The sequence below is a fragment of the Dama dama genome, chromosome X, assembly GCF_033118175.1.
Source record: "Dama dama isolate Ldn47 chromosome X, ASM3311817v1, whole genome shotgun sequence".
Classification (NCBI taxonomy): Eukaryota; Metazoa; Chordata; class Mammalia; order Artiodactyla; family Cervidae; genus Dama; species Dama dama.
This window is the reverse complement of record NC_083714.1, coordinates 112,509,952-112,528,646: the sequence shown is the minus strand read 5'-3', so window position 1 is coordinate 112,528,646 and position 18,695 is coordinate 112,509,952. Positions and strand designations below refer to the sequence as shown.

The window sequence follows — 18,695 nt, the reverse complement described above, 5'->3', positions numbered from 1 at the left end:
ATTCCCCTTGTTATTAATTTGGCCTTCTTTTGCCAACAGCACGTAGGCATAAAATGTAGCTAAAGGGCCCTTAGCATGCAGCCTCTCATTTTAAAGATGAGGTTCCCTTGCCTTTAGCACTTATGCTTCTTATTTCATTTGTGATCTGTCAAAAATATTGCTAACCTCTGGCCTCTTTTTTAAAGGTCTCAGTATACTAAGTGGGGGAGGTGCCATAATTGGTATTAGAATGTTTTAAACTTTTTAATGTTTTCATGTTCAGTGACTTTATGTAGCTTCCTCTTTTGATTTGAGTATTAGCCTTCATGGTATACTGTAAGAATGTTATTTTGAACCTTTAGGATTAATTGTACACAGTCATGCAAACTTGAAAGGATAGCTTTTTTCTTATCTCTCTCAGTGGAGTCTGCATGTATAAAACCATATTATAGAATAATGCAGTGTCCAACTAATGAATACATAAATAAAACGTGTAACATACAATGGAATATTTTTCAGCAGCAAAGAGAAATGATACATGGTAAAACTTGGATGAGCCTGAAAACAGTCGTGGTGAGTGAAAGAAGCCAGTCACAAGACTCCATGTTGTATGGTACCATTTATAAGAAGTATTCAGAACAGGCAAATCTATAAAGACAAAGAGTATCAATTAATTTGGGGCTAGGGGTGAAGCAGGAGGGAATGGGGGTGATTGCCACTAATAGTATGGGATTTCTTTTTGGGGTGATAAGTATTCTAAAACTGATTTTGGTGATAGCTGTACAACTCTAAATAAACTAAATACAGTAGAACTATATCTCAAGACTTATTAAAAATTTATTATATGTAACCTCAGATGTAGTGAAGATAGTCTCATTGACGAGAAGGAATTTAAAATTCTTGGTTTTTCAAATTCTTTACATTTGTGGTTTAGTCTTGTGAAGATTCAGGCGAAAAGAGTCCTTACCTACTGGATGCACATTGAAAATGGTAATTATTGGCAATCTATCTGCCTTATATAAAATGACTAAATGAAATGAAGTCTCTTTTCAATTTGTTGGATCAACATAGTCATGATGGGATTAGTGACTTTTAAGTGAAAGTGTCACTCCCTCAACTTGTGTCGACTCTGCCAGCCGCCAAGTCTCGTTTGTCTACGCAATTTCCCAGGCAAGAATACTGGAGTAGGTAGCCATTTCCTTCCCCAGGGGATCTTTCTGACTCAGGGATCAAACCTGGGTCTCCAGCATTGCAAGCCAATTCTTTACCATCTGAGCTGCCAGGGAAGCCAGGTGTTAACTAATTTTGATAAAGATTGGTGAGAGTTGTTAATGAATAACTTTGTGTTGTTTATCTTAACCTGTCTTTTAACAAAGAGGAGACTGATAAGTAGGCATATGTTCTGTGATATTTGATATGGCACCGTGTCTAATATTTTAAGTCAGTGTTGCTCACTTGCTTTTTATGAGTAGATTGATTTGTTTAGGGACTAAAATTTATTGAGACCTTGCACTCTTTTTAAGGGTTTAATAAAGGAATATTTAAGGAAAAGTATATCTTTTTTTGAGAAGTGATTTGAGTTTATGTACAGTATAAATCCCCGTATTTTGAAGGATTATAATTTAGAAAGTGGTGAATATTATTAACTTTTGTTTCAGTAGGCAGAACTGTAAGCAGTAGGTGTCAGTGACAAGGGAAATAGACCTTAGACTCAATAAAAAAGAGACCTTGCTGAGAGCAGTGAGCTTTACAGTGTTATAACTGAAAACCTTCAAGGGAAGATGTAAATGTAGAAATTCCTACAATTGGAGCAGTTTCCAAATCTTCGTAGTGTTTAAGCACCTCTCCCCGATGCCCTGCAAGGTTCTAGCCTTAAAACAAGTATCTCTATGGTGCCCTTTTTCTGCTCAATTTAGAAGAAGTATTCTCTTTTTAAAACAAGTCTTTTTCATTTTTATGATATTAAATATTAGTGTATGTGTTTTTGGGTACCTGGATGACTGTCTTATGAGTCAAGAACTGCCACACCATTTCAGCACTTAATGTTCGCTTTGTGTTTTTAATGTAATAACGTTCAACTGTACAGTTTGTCAGATGAGAGCAACAGAAGCAGACCTGACACACAAATGATGTGTTGGTGTGAAGGAAAAGTGATGTCACAGCAAATCCTGTATAGAGACCGAGTGATGGAGTAATTTAAGTAGGAAAGCTGTATCTCCCGCGTGGTAGGTGATGGTAGTAGGATAGCCATGCAGCACTCAAAGGAACCTATGCCCGAAGAGTCAGCAGTGTGCTGCCATCTGTCACGTATTATTAATATTAATAGTTTTGTTTGTATTTAGTTTGTAAACTTGTTTTGTAGTAGAGCAGTAAGCATAAGGAGTTGAATTCTAATTTCATTTATGCACATATTTAAGCAGCCTTAAAATAGAAAGTAATTTAGTTTTTTTTTTTAAATACTGTTAAGGTAGAACCAGATTTGGCAAACTTGAGTCAGCTTAGTATATTATTGATGGAAATCTGATGCTTGGAGTCACATGACTGGAACTGGGGCTCCAATTCCATGTTTACCAGGTTATTTCCCTATTTACTAAGTGAAAAATATATTTATACTTAAAGGGGTGGTTCACTTGTTCATTATTTTACTCAAAAGATAGAAATTACTGAGTGTTACACAGTAAGTAACCTATGTCTGGTTACTGGTTTCCTTAGTTTTCCTCTTGTAACATTTTCTTTAGAGCCAGCACAAATTCTGATAGGAATGCTGTGCTATGAATTGTCTTACAGATGGTAAGATTTGATTTGAGACTTTTCAGAAAAGTAGGGCAAATTTTTGAAATATGGGATTTCTGTGTTAATGTTAACAGAATAATAAAAGTAACCATTTTAACATTGTTGAGGTGGTTCATTTTATTAAGTTCAACCTGCACAGTGATGATATGTATATCAGGAACACAGAATCCTGGTAATTTACAGTTGGGAGAATACTTTTCCCCTGGACTGATCTAGAGATCATATTCATAGGGAGCCCAGGAAAGTTCAGAATTAGTTGTCAAGTGTGCATAATAATTGAACTAGCATTTCAAGGGAGAAATAACCAGCGTTTGTTAAAACATTACTATTTGTTGAGTGCCGCCTTTGCGCATGGCACTTCAAAATCATTCTTCCATTAAAGTGTTTCAGGAATCTCTCAAGGTGTTGGCCACCTTGAGAGAGAGAAAAAGATGCTTGGAGGTTAAATATGATCTATTCCATGTGTATCTATTATATTGCAATTGCTAAAAAACCATGTTCTGCAAAATCATGCACCACAAAGTAACAGGACTTATGGGGAAAATAGGGTTGAGAGCAAACTGATCGCTCAGAAGCTGTGTAATCTTGTAGTTAGAGCAGCAACAAAAACAAGAAAAATTTCAGTAAAATAAACAGCACAGTTTAAAAGATCCTAAATTCCTGACGAAGTATGGTAAATATAGACTTCTTTATTTTTTTAAAGGTAACCCTTCCATATAGGGAATGGGGAGGTTACTGAGTTAGGAACAAGACTGAGATAAAATGAAAATGTACAGAGACTAGCGGGAACAGTGTATGTATGGCCAGACTGAGCCAAGAAAAATGGAGGATGATGGCTTTCCAGTCCAGACCTTTATGCCATCCTCAGGCTGCATTATTCAGCTGCGATTACTTGGTACAAAATATTAGCATATTGAGGGGAAAATTGCTTATGAGCTAACATGATTTTCAGGTGTGTTTACTGGTATTTCCAGTGAGGTAAATCTCAGTACAAAAAAACTACACTGTGTTTTGCTTAATGATCTTGACAGATGGGTTTTTTTGCAAATTGAAGGTTTGTGGCAACCCTGCATCGAGCAAGTCTGTTGGTGCCATTTTTCCAACAGCATTTGCTTGCTTTGTGTCTCGATCACATTTTGGTAATTCTCGCAATATTTGAAATTTTTTCATTATTTGTTATTGTGTCTGTGATCAGTAATCTTTTTTACTGTTGCAAGAAGATTATGACTTGCTGAAGACTACGGTGATGGTTAGCATTTTTAGTAATAAAGTATTTTAAAATTAAGGTGTGTACATTGTGTTTTTAGACATGACACTGTTGCACACTTAGTAGACTACAGTATACTGTAAACACGATTTTTGTGTGTACTGGGAAACCAGAAAATTCATGTGACTCGCTTTGTGATATTTGTTTTATTGTGGTGGTCTGGAACTGAACCCACAGCATCTCCAAGGTATGCCTGTACATGTTTTGTAACAACACATTTCCCCCCCGCCCCCCCAGACTTCATATTTACCAAGTGTTTTTCACTCCCAAACCCTCGGACATGTTCCATCCGCAGTACTTAGTTACCAAAATAGTTGTCTCTGAAGTGTCACCCTTCCAATGAAATATAATTTGAAAAGAAAGGGAACTAATGCTTAACTGGACACCTCTGACATTTAAAGATAATCATTACCTCATTTAATCATCACAACCGTAGCCTTGTGTCCACCTCAGGTGAGGAGACCAAGTCCCAAAGAGGTTTGGGAATTTTGCCCAAGATCACACAGTTACGTACCAGAGTAGAAATTTAAGTTCATATATTTCTGGCCAGAGGATTGCTTTTTTTTTTTTTAAATTAATTAATTTATTTATTTTTTCAGTGGCTTTTGTCATACATTGACATGAATCAGCAATAGATTTACACGTATTCCCCATCCCGATCCCCGCTCCCACCTCCCTCTCCACCCGATTCCTCTGGGTCTTCCCAGTGCACCAGGCCCGAGCACTTGTCTCATGCATCCCACCTGGGCTGGTGACCTGTTTCACCATAGATAATATACATGCTGTTCTTTCGCAACATCCCACCCTCACCTTCTCCCACAGAGTTCAAAAGCCTGTTCTGTACTTTTGTGTCTCTTTTTCTGTTTTGCATAAAGGGTTGTCGTTACCTTCTTTCTAAATTCCATATATATGTGTTAGTATGCTGTAATGTTCTTTATCTTTCTGGCTTACTTCACTCTGTATAATGGGCTCCAGTTTCATCCATCTCATTAGAACTGGTTCAAATGAATTCTTTTTAATGGCTGAGTAATATTCCATGGTGTATATGTACCACAGCTTCCTTATCCATTCATCTGCTGATGGGCATCTAGGTTGCTTCCATGTCCTGGCTATTATAAACAGTGCTGCCAGAGGATTGCTTTTGTATACCACACTGCTTCTGGCAAAATAAGTTTGAGATCTTTAACAAAAGTGGTTGACTAACACACTTAATAGAATTGATGAAGTCCTTCTATTTATCCCCTCTATGGTCTTTCCTCCTATAGCGCTGAAATAGGAATAGCAATTGTAGCATAGCAGGGAGATGAGCAAAACTGTTGGCACCAGGGTATCTAGATTTGAAATTTAATTTGCTAGCTTTGTCCCCTATTTGTTATTTCATTTTAGTCAGATTACCTTTATGTGCCTCATTTTTTTCCATCTGTAAAATGGTAATAATAATAATGAGTACTTAATTCTTGAGATTGAGTATTAAATGGGTTAATAGGTCAAAACTTTTAAATGATACCTGATGCGTAGTAACTGCTCAGTAGATGTTAACTGTTTGTCACTCCTGCCCCATTGCTTCCCTCATTTCCTTTTTGGTTCATTCTTTTTCTACGCTAATTCCATACTGTTTTCCTAATATCTCGCTTTCCTCCCCATCTCTTTGTATCATTGATTTGAAATAGTTAAATATAGATTATACTTACGACTATTAATCTTTCCAATACTTCCTAAGTTTTCATTAATGTTTTAGGTGTATATGTTTGAATACCTGTTGTTTGTAGGGCTGGACAGTCTTAAAAATCAGTGATTATAAGGACTCGTAATGCTTTTATTTCTTAAGGTAAGTGCTGTGCATTAGTCTAACCATTTTGTGTGCCTAAGTTTTTTGTATTTTATATACACATTAACCAAGAAAAAAATGTTAAAAGTATATTTCAGTGACAAAATCTTACCTTAGTTTTATTTTATCTTTAAGGAGAATTTAGAATTTTTATTATTTGTATGTGGCAGGATTTTATACCGGGAAAATGAGCTGAGGAGCTAGTAAGGGGTTTGAATGATTATCATGCCAAAATTAATCTATTTAATTTTCACATATTTGTGAATCTCCAAAATTCCCTTTGGCTAAATTCTAATTTTATCCCACTGTGTTCAAAGAATAGACTTAACTTTCTGTCCTTAAATATCTTGAGACTGATGACAGTCTAGCACGTATACTCAAGAAGACTATATATTCTGCTGTTGGGTAGAGTGTTCTATAGATGTCTATATGACCTAGTTGATGTGTAGTTGTTAAAGTCTTTATTTGTTGACCTTTTGCTTAGTTCTATCTATTATTGAAAGTGGGGGTGGGGTGGGGCGAGGTTGAAGTCTGTTTTTTGGCAGTGTCACTCCACTTGTGGGAGCTTAGTTCCCTGACCGGGGATTGAACTCATGCCCTCTGTCTTAACCACTGGACTGCCAGGGAAGTCCCAAACATACTTACCAAGTCGTTTGGTTTTTGCTTGCCTTCTTCTCCCCACCCCCGGTGTATGGGTCACACTTTCCTGTTTCTTTGCATATCTTGTAATTTTATTTATTGTGAAAATCGGACCTTTCATATAATGCAGCAGATTTGTATACTGAGTCCCCAGTACCCCCATCCCCAGGGCCTTGTTATTTGCTCACCTATTTGTCTACTGACTGGCTAGACTACTTTAAAGAAGTCTGTTTTCCCTGCATTGTTCAGCCTGCGCTTTTGCTCTTCAGCGGGCGCAGCTTTAGTTACACACACAGCCATCCTGGGACAACAGTGGTTTTAGCGAGGCTTTGTGATGATCTCCCTCTCAAACTGTCCCCCTCTGTTGGCATCACCTGCAAATGCTAGTCTCCACTAAAAATGTTGGCTGATTGCTGTATTGTTTTAGGTGATATCCTGGGATTTAATTGCCCCACAGCCTAATCCAGCTGGATTTCCCCTCCTTTCCAAAGAGGTAATCTTTGAGGTCAGCTTTTTAGGTTTGTTCTGACCTCAGGGAGGCTCTTCTTGGCTGTTTTTTCCCCTTGTTCTTTCTGGTCAAGTTGAGCTTGTTGCCCTCATCAGACAGACAGCCCCTTAATTGTTTATTACCTCAGCCTGCATTATGTTAAAGTGCAGCCTCGGGCATGAACTTCCCTTTACTCTGTTACAAGTAAAGTCAGCTCACTTGGAGACAACTTCAGAGATCCCTTCTGGCCTCCTTCTTCCCTTGAACAAAACCTTTACACCATTGCTTCAGAATTGGGGTCGAACAGTGGCCCTGCTTCATGGGGTGCTTGCCAGTGACCCCCTGCTTCATGAGCAGTGCTGAGTGGGAGCAGCAGCCTCTAGTTTCTTGGTGTGGAATCTCAGTCATGTGCATGAGACAGAGTGAGTGAGGGGCATTAGGACCGCGTTATTCTCGGCCTGCTGAACCTGGGGTCAAAGCTTCTGCTCTGCAAGTGGGACCTGGATGGAAGGAAAGAGCCCCCTCCAGACTTCTCAGCTGCTCTTCCCTGCAGTAGGAGCCTCTGCAGCTGAGAGTTGAGGATGAGGAGAAATGCTTGCTGTCTTCCTCCTCTTAAGGGGAGGGTGGGGTGGGCGGGGGGAGGGGTTGACTGGGAGTTTGGGGGCAAGAGCCCTGTGTTCCTCTCTGGACCCACCTGGAATGGAGCTTCTGTCCTGCTGAGCTGGCTCAAAATGCCAGACTCTCTGTTTTTACTGAGTAGATTTTTTTTTTAGTATTCATTTGCTGTATACCCTTAGGATGATTCCTAGAGACTTACAAAAAGTTTTTTAATGGTTTTTACCAGTTACAGTTGATTCACTGGCGAGAGCGTCCACAGAGCTTCTGATGCCATCATTCCACAAGTCCTTTTTTTTTTTTTTTTTTTGCCACACTGTGCAGCATACAATTTGGAGAAGGCAGTGGCACCCCACTCCAGTACTCTTGCCTGGAAAATCCCATGGACGGAGAAGTCTGGTGGGCTGCAGTCCATGGGGTCGCTAGGAGTCAGACACTACTGAGTGAATTCACTTTCACTTTTCACTTTTCATGCATTGGAGAAGGCAATGGCAACCCACTCCAGTGTTCTTGCCTGGAGAGTCCCAGGGACGGGGGAGCCTGGTGGGCTGCCGTCTATGGGGTCGCACGGAGTCGGACACGACTGAAGCGATGCAGCAGCAGCATACAAGGATCTTAGTCCCCCAACCAGGGATCCAGTCAGTCTCCCCTGTGTTGAGGGGAGGGGGAGTTTTAACCACTGAACTGCCAGGGAAGTCCCCTGTAAGTCATTTTTAATTTGTTACTCATTGCCTACAGCCACTAAAAAAATTCACATTTGAGAATGCTTTGGGAAGGATGCTAGAATTTATTAAAGCTTTTATGTACATACAAAAACCTGCAGTACCCCAATTGTGTACATATGGCTTGACAGACACAGTATGGAGAAGTTTTGAATAAAAAGGACCATTTACTGAGCATTTCTAAATGAATAAATTTCTGTTGCCACAGAGTTGAGAATGCAGGATGCAGTTCTGTTGTGATGACTTCTAGGAAGTACTAGTGGATGTACGTAGTGATTTGGTGACAAATTAACGGTGTGTGTGTGTTTAATAGTGATAATAATAGAATATGGACATTTAGCTTAAGTAATGTATTTGGATTTAACAAAGATTAATTAGACATCTTCAATTGCATTAGCCTGAGTTATTGATCGAATTTGAAGCTATCTAAAACTAGCATCACACTGGAGGGGTGGGGACTCTGTTTAATATAGCTGCCTTGACTGGTTTTGTGTATTGTAATAATGTGTGATAAGAATGATGAGTCCTGTTATAATGATAATGGCAGTGCTGGTTGAATGACGAAAAGAAAGGCCTTTACTCTTGAGTGAAGGCTACATTTTAAAATTGCCTAGGGATATTTAGGTTTATAGTTATGGATATGAAATGGCATTTTCCCATTGAACTCTTATTTTTATAACATCATTTTTGATTATGCCATGTTTCTTAGGAGTACAGCTATTGTGCTTTAGAAGAAAATATTTTGTGATATGTAGCCATTAAAGGTGAATATAGAAGAATACTTAGCATGAGGAAATTATAAATTAGGTGAAAAATCCAATTTTATCAAATGTGCTTCTGCATCATAAATGTTTTGATACTGTATCTTGGAGGTGTGGATATGGTGAGATTAATGGTAGTTTTCTCCCTATTTTCAGGCATCATTTGTGCATGGCCTGGTAGTTAAGACTGTAGAACCCTGGAACTTGTACTGCCTCAGTTAGAATTCTGGCCCTTCCACTTGACTGCCTCTTCACTCTGCCTCACTTTCTGAGGCTTGTCAACCTGACTGTGATAGTATTGAAATTGGGGAATGAGAGATAGACTTGGAAAAATAAGTTAGGGCTGATTGTGATTGATCTTGAACAATATTATGTAAAAAGTAGAGAGGAGGAAGCCACTAAAGGTTTCAGAGACTGAAAGTGTTGAGAGATTAATTTAGCAATAATATACTAAAAAGATTGGTAGTATGGAGACCATCCAGGATGTTAAAATTGGAGTCTAGCCTGGAGTGGTGTGAGTGGGAGTGGAAAAAATGATGTTGGACATGTCGTAAAAGGAATTAATAGAACTGGAAAGGGAGAGGTTTGATTTGTAGTTTAACACCACCACCCCCTTTTTTTTTGTTTTGAGTGTTTACCTATTGTGTGCCAATGAATTCTTGGGATTCAATGATGAGCAAAGCTCATACAGCTTCAGCCCTTAGAGTTATTTTTTTTTTTTTAAACTGTTCTTTGAGGCACGTGGGATCTTTGTTCCCCTATCACGGATCAAACCCGTGCCCCCTACAGTAGAATTTCAGAGTCCTAACCACCGGACTGCTGGGGAATTCCCGCTTGTGGAGCTTTTCTGTTCTGGTAGGGAGAGAGATCATACACAGGTGCTATGAAAGAAAAGTGCAGTTTCCTCTGAGAGCCTCTGATAGGAGTACTTGATGGATTCTGAGTAAGGAGAGTTGAGGATTGGTGAATCAGCATGGGCAAGACTAAGACCACTTTTGCAAAGGCTGCACAGTCAGCATGAGAAAGTACATTTTGAAGGGACAACAAGAAGTTTTAGGTAGAGTAGTTGCAAGATGAGCCCGAAGTTGGGTGTTGAAGAGCCTCCTAGACCATTAGAGAAGTATTTTGGTCTTCATCAGGTCTTTGAGGATTTTTAAGCAGGGCCATGATATTTTAGGGTTTGCATTTTAATAAAATTCAATAGTGATCATTTTTAATGCCAAAAAAAGAGAAACATAATTGGCACAGACAGGCCTGACAGTAACCATACTTTTAAGAGAAAAATCAGTCTCTTATCCTTGCTTCCCACCTTCTCCTCCCTCTGAATTCTCCCTCTTCAAATATGGAAAGAATATCTTTATCTTGGGGGCTGTAGAGAATCTTCATGATATATAATGGAAGAGCCAACGGCTTTGAGAATCTAAAAAGATGTTAATGCCATTTTGGACAAACTGAAGTTACTTAATCTCTTAGCTTCTGTTTGTTAAATTGGACTGATAATCATGGAATAGGTATCCTGGTGGTTAAATGAGATTATATAAATAAAGGACCTACTATTGTGCCTCGTACAAAAGTGCTCATAACTTTTCTAGAGTAATGTACAAATTAAGATGGAACTGGAAAGGAACCTGTGATATTGTGATTTATAATAAGAAATGTTGTGTATCCCAGTTATTGGCAACTGAGCTTTTAAAACTTGGCATTATCTAAGTGGTGAGGATCTGGAAGGTGTCTGTTGTTATGTTAATGAAATAACTTGAAAAGCCCCTAGATCCCCAAGGATGGGGGCTAGTTGCCAGGGAAGCCAACCCTATGAATAGTGTATACCATCTGGCTGTTCTTAACTTATACCCTTTTACAATAAATAAACCAATAATTTAGTAAGTAAAATGTTTCTTTGATTTCTGTGAGCTGCTCTAGCAAATTAACCTGAAGAGGGAATCTTTGGAGCCTCCATTCTGTAGCCTGTCGGTCAGAAGCACAGGTGACAACTTGGATTTGTGGCTGATAGGTGAAGTGGGAGGAGGGTCAATCTTGTAACACTGAGCCCTTAGCAAGTGGAATCTGAAGCTGTCTTTCGGTAGACAGTGTCAGAATTGAGTTGAATTGTAGGACATCCAGCTGGTATCGATAATTACTTGGTGTGGGGCAAAAAAACACCCATTGTAAATAATGGGATACAGAATTGTAGAGCCACAGAGAAACTTTGAATGGAATAGAACCAACAACTCCACAAAAGAAAAAATTCCTTGGATAGTATAAATACTGAAACGTGTCTTGCCTTACCCACTAAAGTGGTTATGGGTCATGGTGTATTAATATAATTGATTGTGAGCTATGTCACAAGTAATAATAATAAGTAGTTAAATAATTAGTTAAAACAAATACAGTGACAATGTTTGCAAATGAGTTTATCTAAAAATTAGTCAGGATTATCCCACAATAATTTTCACTTAACATTTCAATGTTATCTTAGAAGGGATTTTTAAAAAACCAGAAGTCCGGGTATTGCACAAATGATTAAAAGTACATACCTGTTTTTGATGGTTTTTTTTTTTTTTTTAATTTCGTGTTCTGTTTCATACATGTTGAGGATTTTGGCAGTTTTTCTCTGTCCATGGAAGTGTGTCAAACCTGTAATACCCCATGTGTGTCATTTCTTATGTTGTAGAAGAACTGCTATGTAGGGAAGGATATTTTTTCTTCCAGACTACAATGCATAAAAAGTTTGCTTTTAAACATGTTGGATCTATCATAGCAATAGAAATTCCCATTTAAGATTCAAGAAGATCTAAGTACTCTGGGCTTAAAATAAGCCAATACACTAAAATAGTGGTTATTTTGAAATAAAGCTTAGTACTTAAAAGATGTTTCATGTTGACTTACAATAAAGATGAGACGACTTACACATTTTGCAGTAAAATTTTAAACCAACATGTAAGTTCTTTCTTTCTGTTATGTGCTAGAGTATTAATTGCAAAATAATAGTTTGTCTAATTAGTTGTAATTAAGGTTTTCATTTTGTAGTGATTGGTCAGAGTAGTAAGGTCTAGTGCTAGGTATGTACAGCTTGTGTTTCACAGTTACGTGTCTCACCTCTTGAGTCAAGTATTTTAAGAGGAAAACAAGGGTAATAGATGCCAATTAAACATAGAAAGTCACTAGATGGAGAAAGATGCTAAATAATTTTCCCCTTTGGTTTTCACACATAAAACCAGAATAAGTTAGGTTTTCAAGATAATTTCACGGATGTATATAAGGATGATCTATCAGATTAGTTTCTAATGAACTCATTTTGGTGATCAGTAAATAATTTGTTGAACTGTTGGACTTGCCATTGTTGCTTGTTTATCTCTCAACACAATGTATAATGTTAGTTCCACAAGAGTAGAGAGATTTGCCAGCTGTGTAATGCCATGCATTTATTCCTTTATGCTTAAAACAATATGTGGCCCACTACTCAGCATATATTTCTCAAATGACTAAGCTTTGAGTTTTTATTTTAACGTCCTTTATATTTTGGATGAAAAGAGGAAAATTTAGAAAGAGAAGGGACTCTTTAAGTATAGTAGGATCATATATGTGGAATTGTAGAGACTTTCAGTGTGCTGTATAAAAGAGATTCTGGAATGTAGGGAAAGTTTGAGCAGAGATGGAAGAATGTAGAGAAGGACCATTCTTTGTCTTGAGGGTTTCTGTGGTATTAAGGCCCTTGCATTGGAAAGCTGCTATAGAAATTCAGTCATATAAAGTTTAAAATAAATACAAATGGTTGATGTTTATGGAATACTAGGTTATTTAGTATAATGGGTGACCAAGCTTTATTCAGGGTGAATGGATAATGATGCTATTCCCATTTTGGAAGACGCTAAGTTTGAATATAAAAATACTGTAGGTTCTAAAGGGACTATCCTTTTCAACAAAATAACTCTAAGGTAAATGGAAAAGGCAGCAGTCTGAGACCTCCCCCCAGATAAAACACCTAATATTGCCGTTTTGTATTGCAGAAAATCCAAGTTGCATTCTGGTAAAATTCATATGGAAGGGAGGGAGAACAATGACCTTTGCAGTACTCTTGTTTTTCTAAAATAAAATGTTAAGTTTCAGACTTTACTTCGTACAGTAAATTTTCACATTGTGATTTGTTGACTTTTAGTGTTCCTACAGGAGGTGGTGGGTATTGTGTCAGATTTTAAATGATTTGAATGATTATTGAGTTGCTCAGTTCTGTGTAGGATACTGCTACTTTGACTTGGTAGAAAGTTTGTTCTAACTCAGCTATGAATGCCTAAATATCTGTGACTTGGAAGATAAGCTCCTTTAGAACCTCGAGAGTACTTCTTGTAATCAAGTAAAGGAGTGTGATAGCCATTCAAATCCCATCCACTTGAATTGAATGGGGTTTATTAAGAAAGGTACCAATGTTCCAAGGGTTTCCCTGATGGTTCGGATGGTAAAAGAATCTGCCTGCAGTGCAGGAGACCCTAGTTCGATCCCTGGGTGGGGAAGATCCCCTGGAGAAGGGAATGGCTACCCACTCCAGTATTCTTGCCTGGGAAATCCCATGGACTGAGGAGCCTGGCGGGCTACAGTCCGTGAGGTGGCAAAGAATTGGACACGACTGAGCGACTAACATTTCACTTAAAAAAAAAAAAAATTAGAAAGCTACTAGTGTTGGAAATTCCCTGGCTGTCAGTGGTTAGGACTCCGCACTCTCACTGCCAGTGACCCAGGTTCGATCCCTGTGGGGAAACTAAAGTCTTGAAAGCCCTGTGGTGCAGCCCAAAAAAAGAAGAAACGAAAAAGAAGGAAAAAAATAGTGGTGTTATTCTTGGGTAACATAGTTGTAGCATATCTTTGATTTTTTTTTTTTTCCCATTCAGACTTTCCAAATTATATTTGAATACATTATTTTCAAATTTTTAGCTCAAATATTCACTAACCCTGCACGGTACACTATAGAAAAGGAAAAGAAAATTAAAATTTTTGAGAATTACTATGTGTTTGGTATTTATGAAACACTTTTGTTAAAATAATTCTCATGACTTTTTTTCTCTTTTTGCTGTGCTACATGGCATGTGGGATTTTAGTTCCCCAACCGAGCATCGAACCTTCTGTCCCCTGCCTTGGGAGCATGCAGTCTTAACCACAGGACCACGAGGGAAGCCCCTTCATGGCATTTTTGTGGGTAGCACTGTCTGCTTTAAAGACCTGGAAAATTAGTGAGAGTACTTGTTACTAGACTTTAAGATAGGGCAGCTTGTAAGTGGCAGAGGTGGGGTTTTGAGCAAGAGTTATGTTTGAATCCAGAAGTTACTTTTAATTGCTCCATTCCTGTGTCTTGTTCTTAATCTCTCAACCTAGCACACTAAGGAAAAAGTATCCAGTTCTTAATGAGGTGGTAGAGAGATGACTGTTAAAAATAGCAGAATAGAGCGGAGCATGTGCTGTGCTGAGACCTACTGTGCCTGCCCAGCACAGGAATGTGGAGAGGATGATTTAATTCTGTGGTCTGAGAGAAAGGTTTTATTTGGGGAGAGGTCTCAGACTGCTGCCCTTTCCATTTACCTTAGTGTTATTTTGTTGAAAAGGATAGTCCCTTAGTTATCCACAGAATGCTTTTATCTAGAATAATTTGTCCTCTGACTTTTGCCAGATATTTTTGATTTGTCTATAGATGGAGAGTCACTGAGATGCATATGGATGTTGACCATAAACAAACAACATGAGAATATAATTTTAAGATGTTTTAAGTTAATGTCCTAATGTTAAAGGAGTACAAAGCAAGAGAGCTGTTTAATATATATATATAAAATATATTATTGTGGGGAAAATATATAACCGATTTTAACCATTATTAAGAATACAGTTCAGTGGCATTAAGTGCATTAACATTGTGCAGCCATCTCCACAACTTTTCATCCTCCCAAACTGTAATTCTGTACCTCTTGATCGATAATTGCCTGTCACCCCACTTTCCAGCCCCTGGAAACCACCTTTCTACTTGCCTTCTCTGAGTGTAGTTACCTCGTATAAGTGGAGTCATGGACTGTCTGCCCCTTTGTGACTGACTTGTTTCATTTAGCATTATGTCCTCTAGGTACATCAAAGTCAGAATTTTCTTCCTTGTTAACGCTAAATACTATTCCATTGTGTGTGTATACCAAATGTTTATCTGTTCACCCTTGGGTTTGCTTCCTGGAAATACCTTTTGAAGAGTGATGGCATTGGTTTAATGGACAAAGGAATAGAATTCTCTTTAGAGTTATTAACTTATCTATTTGTGTTTTGTTCAAGTCACTTCTTAGAGCCATGGTTTTCTAGTTTATAGGAAAATACCACAATCAATGTGGATGGTGACTGCAGCCTCAAAATTAAAAGACACTTGCTCCTTGGAAGAATAGCAATGACAAATCTAAACAGTATATTAAAAAGCAGAGACATCACTTTGCTGACAAAGGCCATATAGTCAAAGCTGTGGTTTTTCCAGTAGTCATATATGGATGTGAGAGTTGGACCATAAAGAAGGCTGAGCACCAAAGAATTGACACTTTCGAAATGTGGTGCTGGAGAAGACTCTAGAGGGTCCCTTGAACTGCAAGGAGATCAAACCAGTCAATCCTAAAGGAAATAATCCTGAATATTCATTGGAAGGACTGATGCTGAAGCTGAAGCTCCAGTACATCGGCTGTCTGATGCAAAGAGCCAACTCATTGGAAAAGACGCTGATGCTGGGAAAAATTGAGGGCAAGTGGAGAATGGGGCAACATAATGAGATGGTTGGATGGCATCACCGACTCAATGGACATGATTTTGAGCAAACTTAGGGAGATAGTGAAGGACAGAGAAGCCTGGTTCGCTTCAGTTCATGGAATCACAGAGTTGGACATGGCTTAGCGACTGAACAACAACCCATACGATGCTAATGAATCCATCTCCCACTCTTTTGTGAACATTAGCGTTCTCTTCAAAACCCCCACCCCCAAGTTTTCCTTCAGTTTCTAACCTAAAGTCAACTGTTTAGTGGATGTTTTCACTGTTGTTTCAGCGTCAAAAACTGTACTTGTCACTGATGTGACTACTATCTACTTACTATTCTCTTCCCTCCCCTTTGAAAAGAAGTGGAAAGGAAATCAAAGTTCAGGATTGTAAAAGCCAAGGAACCTCAGAGGTTCAGGAACAGACATGGGAGTAGTGGCAGCCAGTTGTGGCTAATTCTGAGAAGAGGACAGACAGGGTGAACAGCAACAGACAGTCGTTTGACTATCAGCTGTCAATTAGTAGAGCATTGGTCAGTGAACCAGACCTTCTTCCCCCTCAAGTACATATTTATAAAAATTTGCATGTAATTTGAGGGGATTTAATCCTCAAACCTGTCCATAGACCTCAACTGAGGTCTAAGACCCACTGGCTTAAAACAGTCTTGATAGCTTAGATACAAGTAGATGATGAGAGAGAATGGAAGAAAGGAAGGGGGAAGCAGAGGCATTCTTTTTAAGATTTGAGGGGAAAGGGAAGGGCAGAAGGTGGTGAATTTTCATTTTGGTAATGAAGATTCAAGCACATTTATAGGCTAAGAGACATCCAGGAAAAGATTGAGGGGGGTGACAATTGGGATATCATTGGGGATCATGAGTAATGGGATCAAAAGGAAGAGATTGGATGGAGCAGGGTTGAAGTAGAGAAGATTGAAGTTGAATTGGTTAGCTGATGTTTTGAGTGGTAAGAAAAAGAATAGTTCAACAATTTGCCAGCCAACCCAAAATGGCTGAAGAAAGTGATAGGTGGGTTTTTCTGGGTTTTTTAAATTGTCTACTTCACGTAAAACTTTTTTGTAGTGTAGGTTGTATAAAAATGGAAAGCAAAAGTGAGAGAGAGGCTGTTCAACCATGTTACCTTTTGTTTTTCCACTTTACGTATTAAATAAAGGTTTTTCCGTTTTTAGCCTCACCAGTACTTGATATTATCAGTCTTAAGCTTTTTGTTATTCCAGTTTGATAAGTGAAAGGAAATCTTCTTAGAACCCCATCTCTAGGTTAAGTGATTATATTTAAGTTTGAGGCAAACATGGAGTAAATGGAAATGTGGTTTCCTTAAAACTAAATACCTGTAAATCAATCAGTTGAGGTTCTCATTCTTGTGACATATTAGAATTAGTTATGGGGGAGATTTTTTTAAAAGTACTGATGCCTAGGCTTAACTCCAAATATTGTAATTTATTCATACTGGAGAGGGGTTTGGACATCAGTGTTTTTAAAAGCACCTTGGATGATTTTACTCTGCAGCCAAGAATACAGAATTGAGGATTTGGTGGTCTTCCTCTATACACCTTTGCTGCTCAGGTAGCAAAGAAGAATTCCATTGTTAAACAGTTTGGGTCTGGAGCCCTGCCGTGGCTCTGGGAGTGCTTGTGGCCAAAACCTTCCCAAAAGGGAAAAGTCAAGGTCATTTGACAAAACAGGTTGTATTGGAGGAGTAGGATCCAGTTTGAACCCTCTCCAAAGAAAAAGGCCCCCAAAGTTTTAAAGTTTCTGTTAAAACCACATGTACATTTGTTTAGAAATCATTTTAATACCCATGTACCAGTGATAAATGTTAGTTGTACAGTTCTTCCTGAAATCTTTTTATTTTTATTTTTTATTTTTTTACATTTATTTTTACTAGTTGGAGGCTAATAACTTTACAATATTTTGTGGGTTTTGTCATACATTGACATGAAATATTTTTAATAATTCAGATCTTATTACTTGGTTTATGTCTTAAATAGGTTTGTGAAATTGTGTATATTCAAGGCATTAGCAAATTGAAGACAGTTTTTGCCACTCCATAGTTGAATCGAAATAACAGCCAAGTAAATAACCTTGATAAGGTCCTTGGAATCCCAGGAGGAAACTGAAATATTATGAGGCTGTACTTGTATGTTTTCTTGATGTAACTACTGATACACTATTATCAATTTATTTAAATACAGTATTAATGAAACTAACTTTTCACTTTGTCCTCTTTTATATAGCCACCTTCTCCTGACTAGATTCACTGGTAATATTGAATTTGAACAATTCTTAAATGTTTTTTATGTCTAAAACAAATGTGCTCTTTTTTCTTCTACTTGTAGGTTATGCAATGGTCTCTGCAAGATGGTTTATTCTTGAATTGGAGCTTTTTAAGACTGACAAATGCTGGTACTTCATCTTCTATAAGTGGACTATAATTTCTTTTTTCAAGACAACTACATAAGCAGACAAAATTGCAAAGATCTGCCCTGTGTCGAGTATGACAGCCACGACTCGTGGCTCTCCAGTAGGAGGGAATGACAGCCAGGGCCAGGCTCCTGATGGACAGTCTCAGCCCGCCCTCCAACAGAATCAGGTAGGAAGTTTAAGATACTAGTTAAAGCTATGTTGGTGTATCTGTTACGGATACAGATATCCCATGTTCTAAATAACTAAATATCCCATGTTCTGAATAATTTGGGAAGTAACCATAAAGCTGTTATTAAGAAAAATAAACAGGTGTCTTACACAGTAACAAGAATCTCAAATGCTGTATAGGTGGTGATGCTTGGGTCTGTAGCCCCCTTTTTCCCTCTGGTGTCTTATTCTAC

General features: G+C 38.2%; 1 protein-coding gene across 4 annotated transcripts in view; it reads left to right on the top strand.

Annotated features, from left to right (window-relative positions):
- The window catches only part of USP9X (ubiquitin specific peptidase 9 X-linked), a 115,792-nt gene that overhangs the window by 16,315 nt on the left and 80,782 nt on the right, over positions 1 to 18,695 (top strand). For all 4 annotated transcript variants that reach the window (XM_061136387.1, XM_061136385.1, XM_061136386.1 and 1 more), the window contains exon 2: positions 18,207 to 18,460. In XM_061136387.1, coding sequence (XP_060992370.1) covers positions 18,365 to 18,460 — 96 coding nt within the window. In that variant the 5' untranslated portion in view covers positions 18,207 to 18,364. The remainder of the gene's footprint in view (positions 1 to 18,206; positions 18,461 to 18,695) is intronic.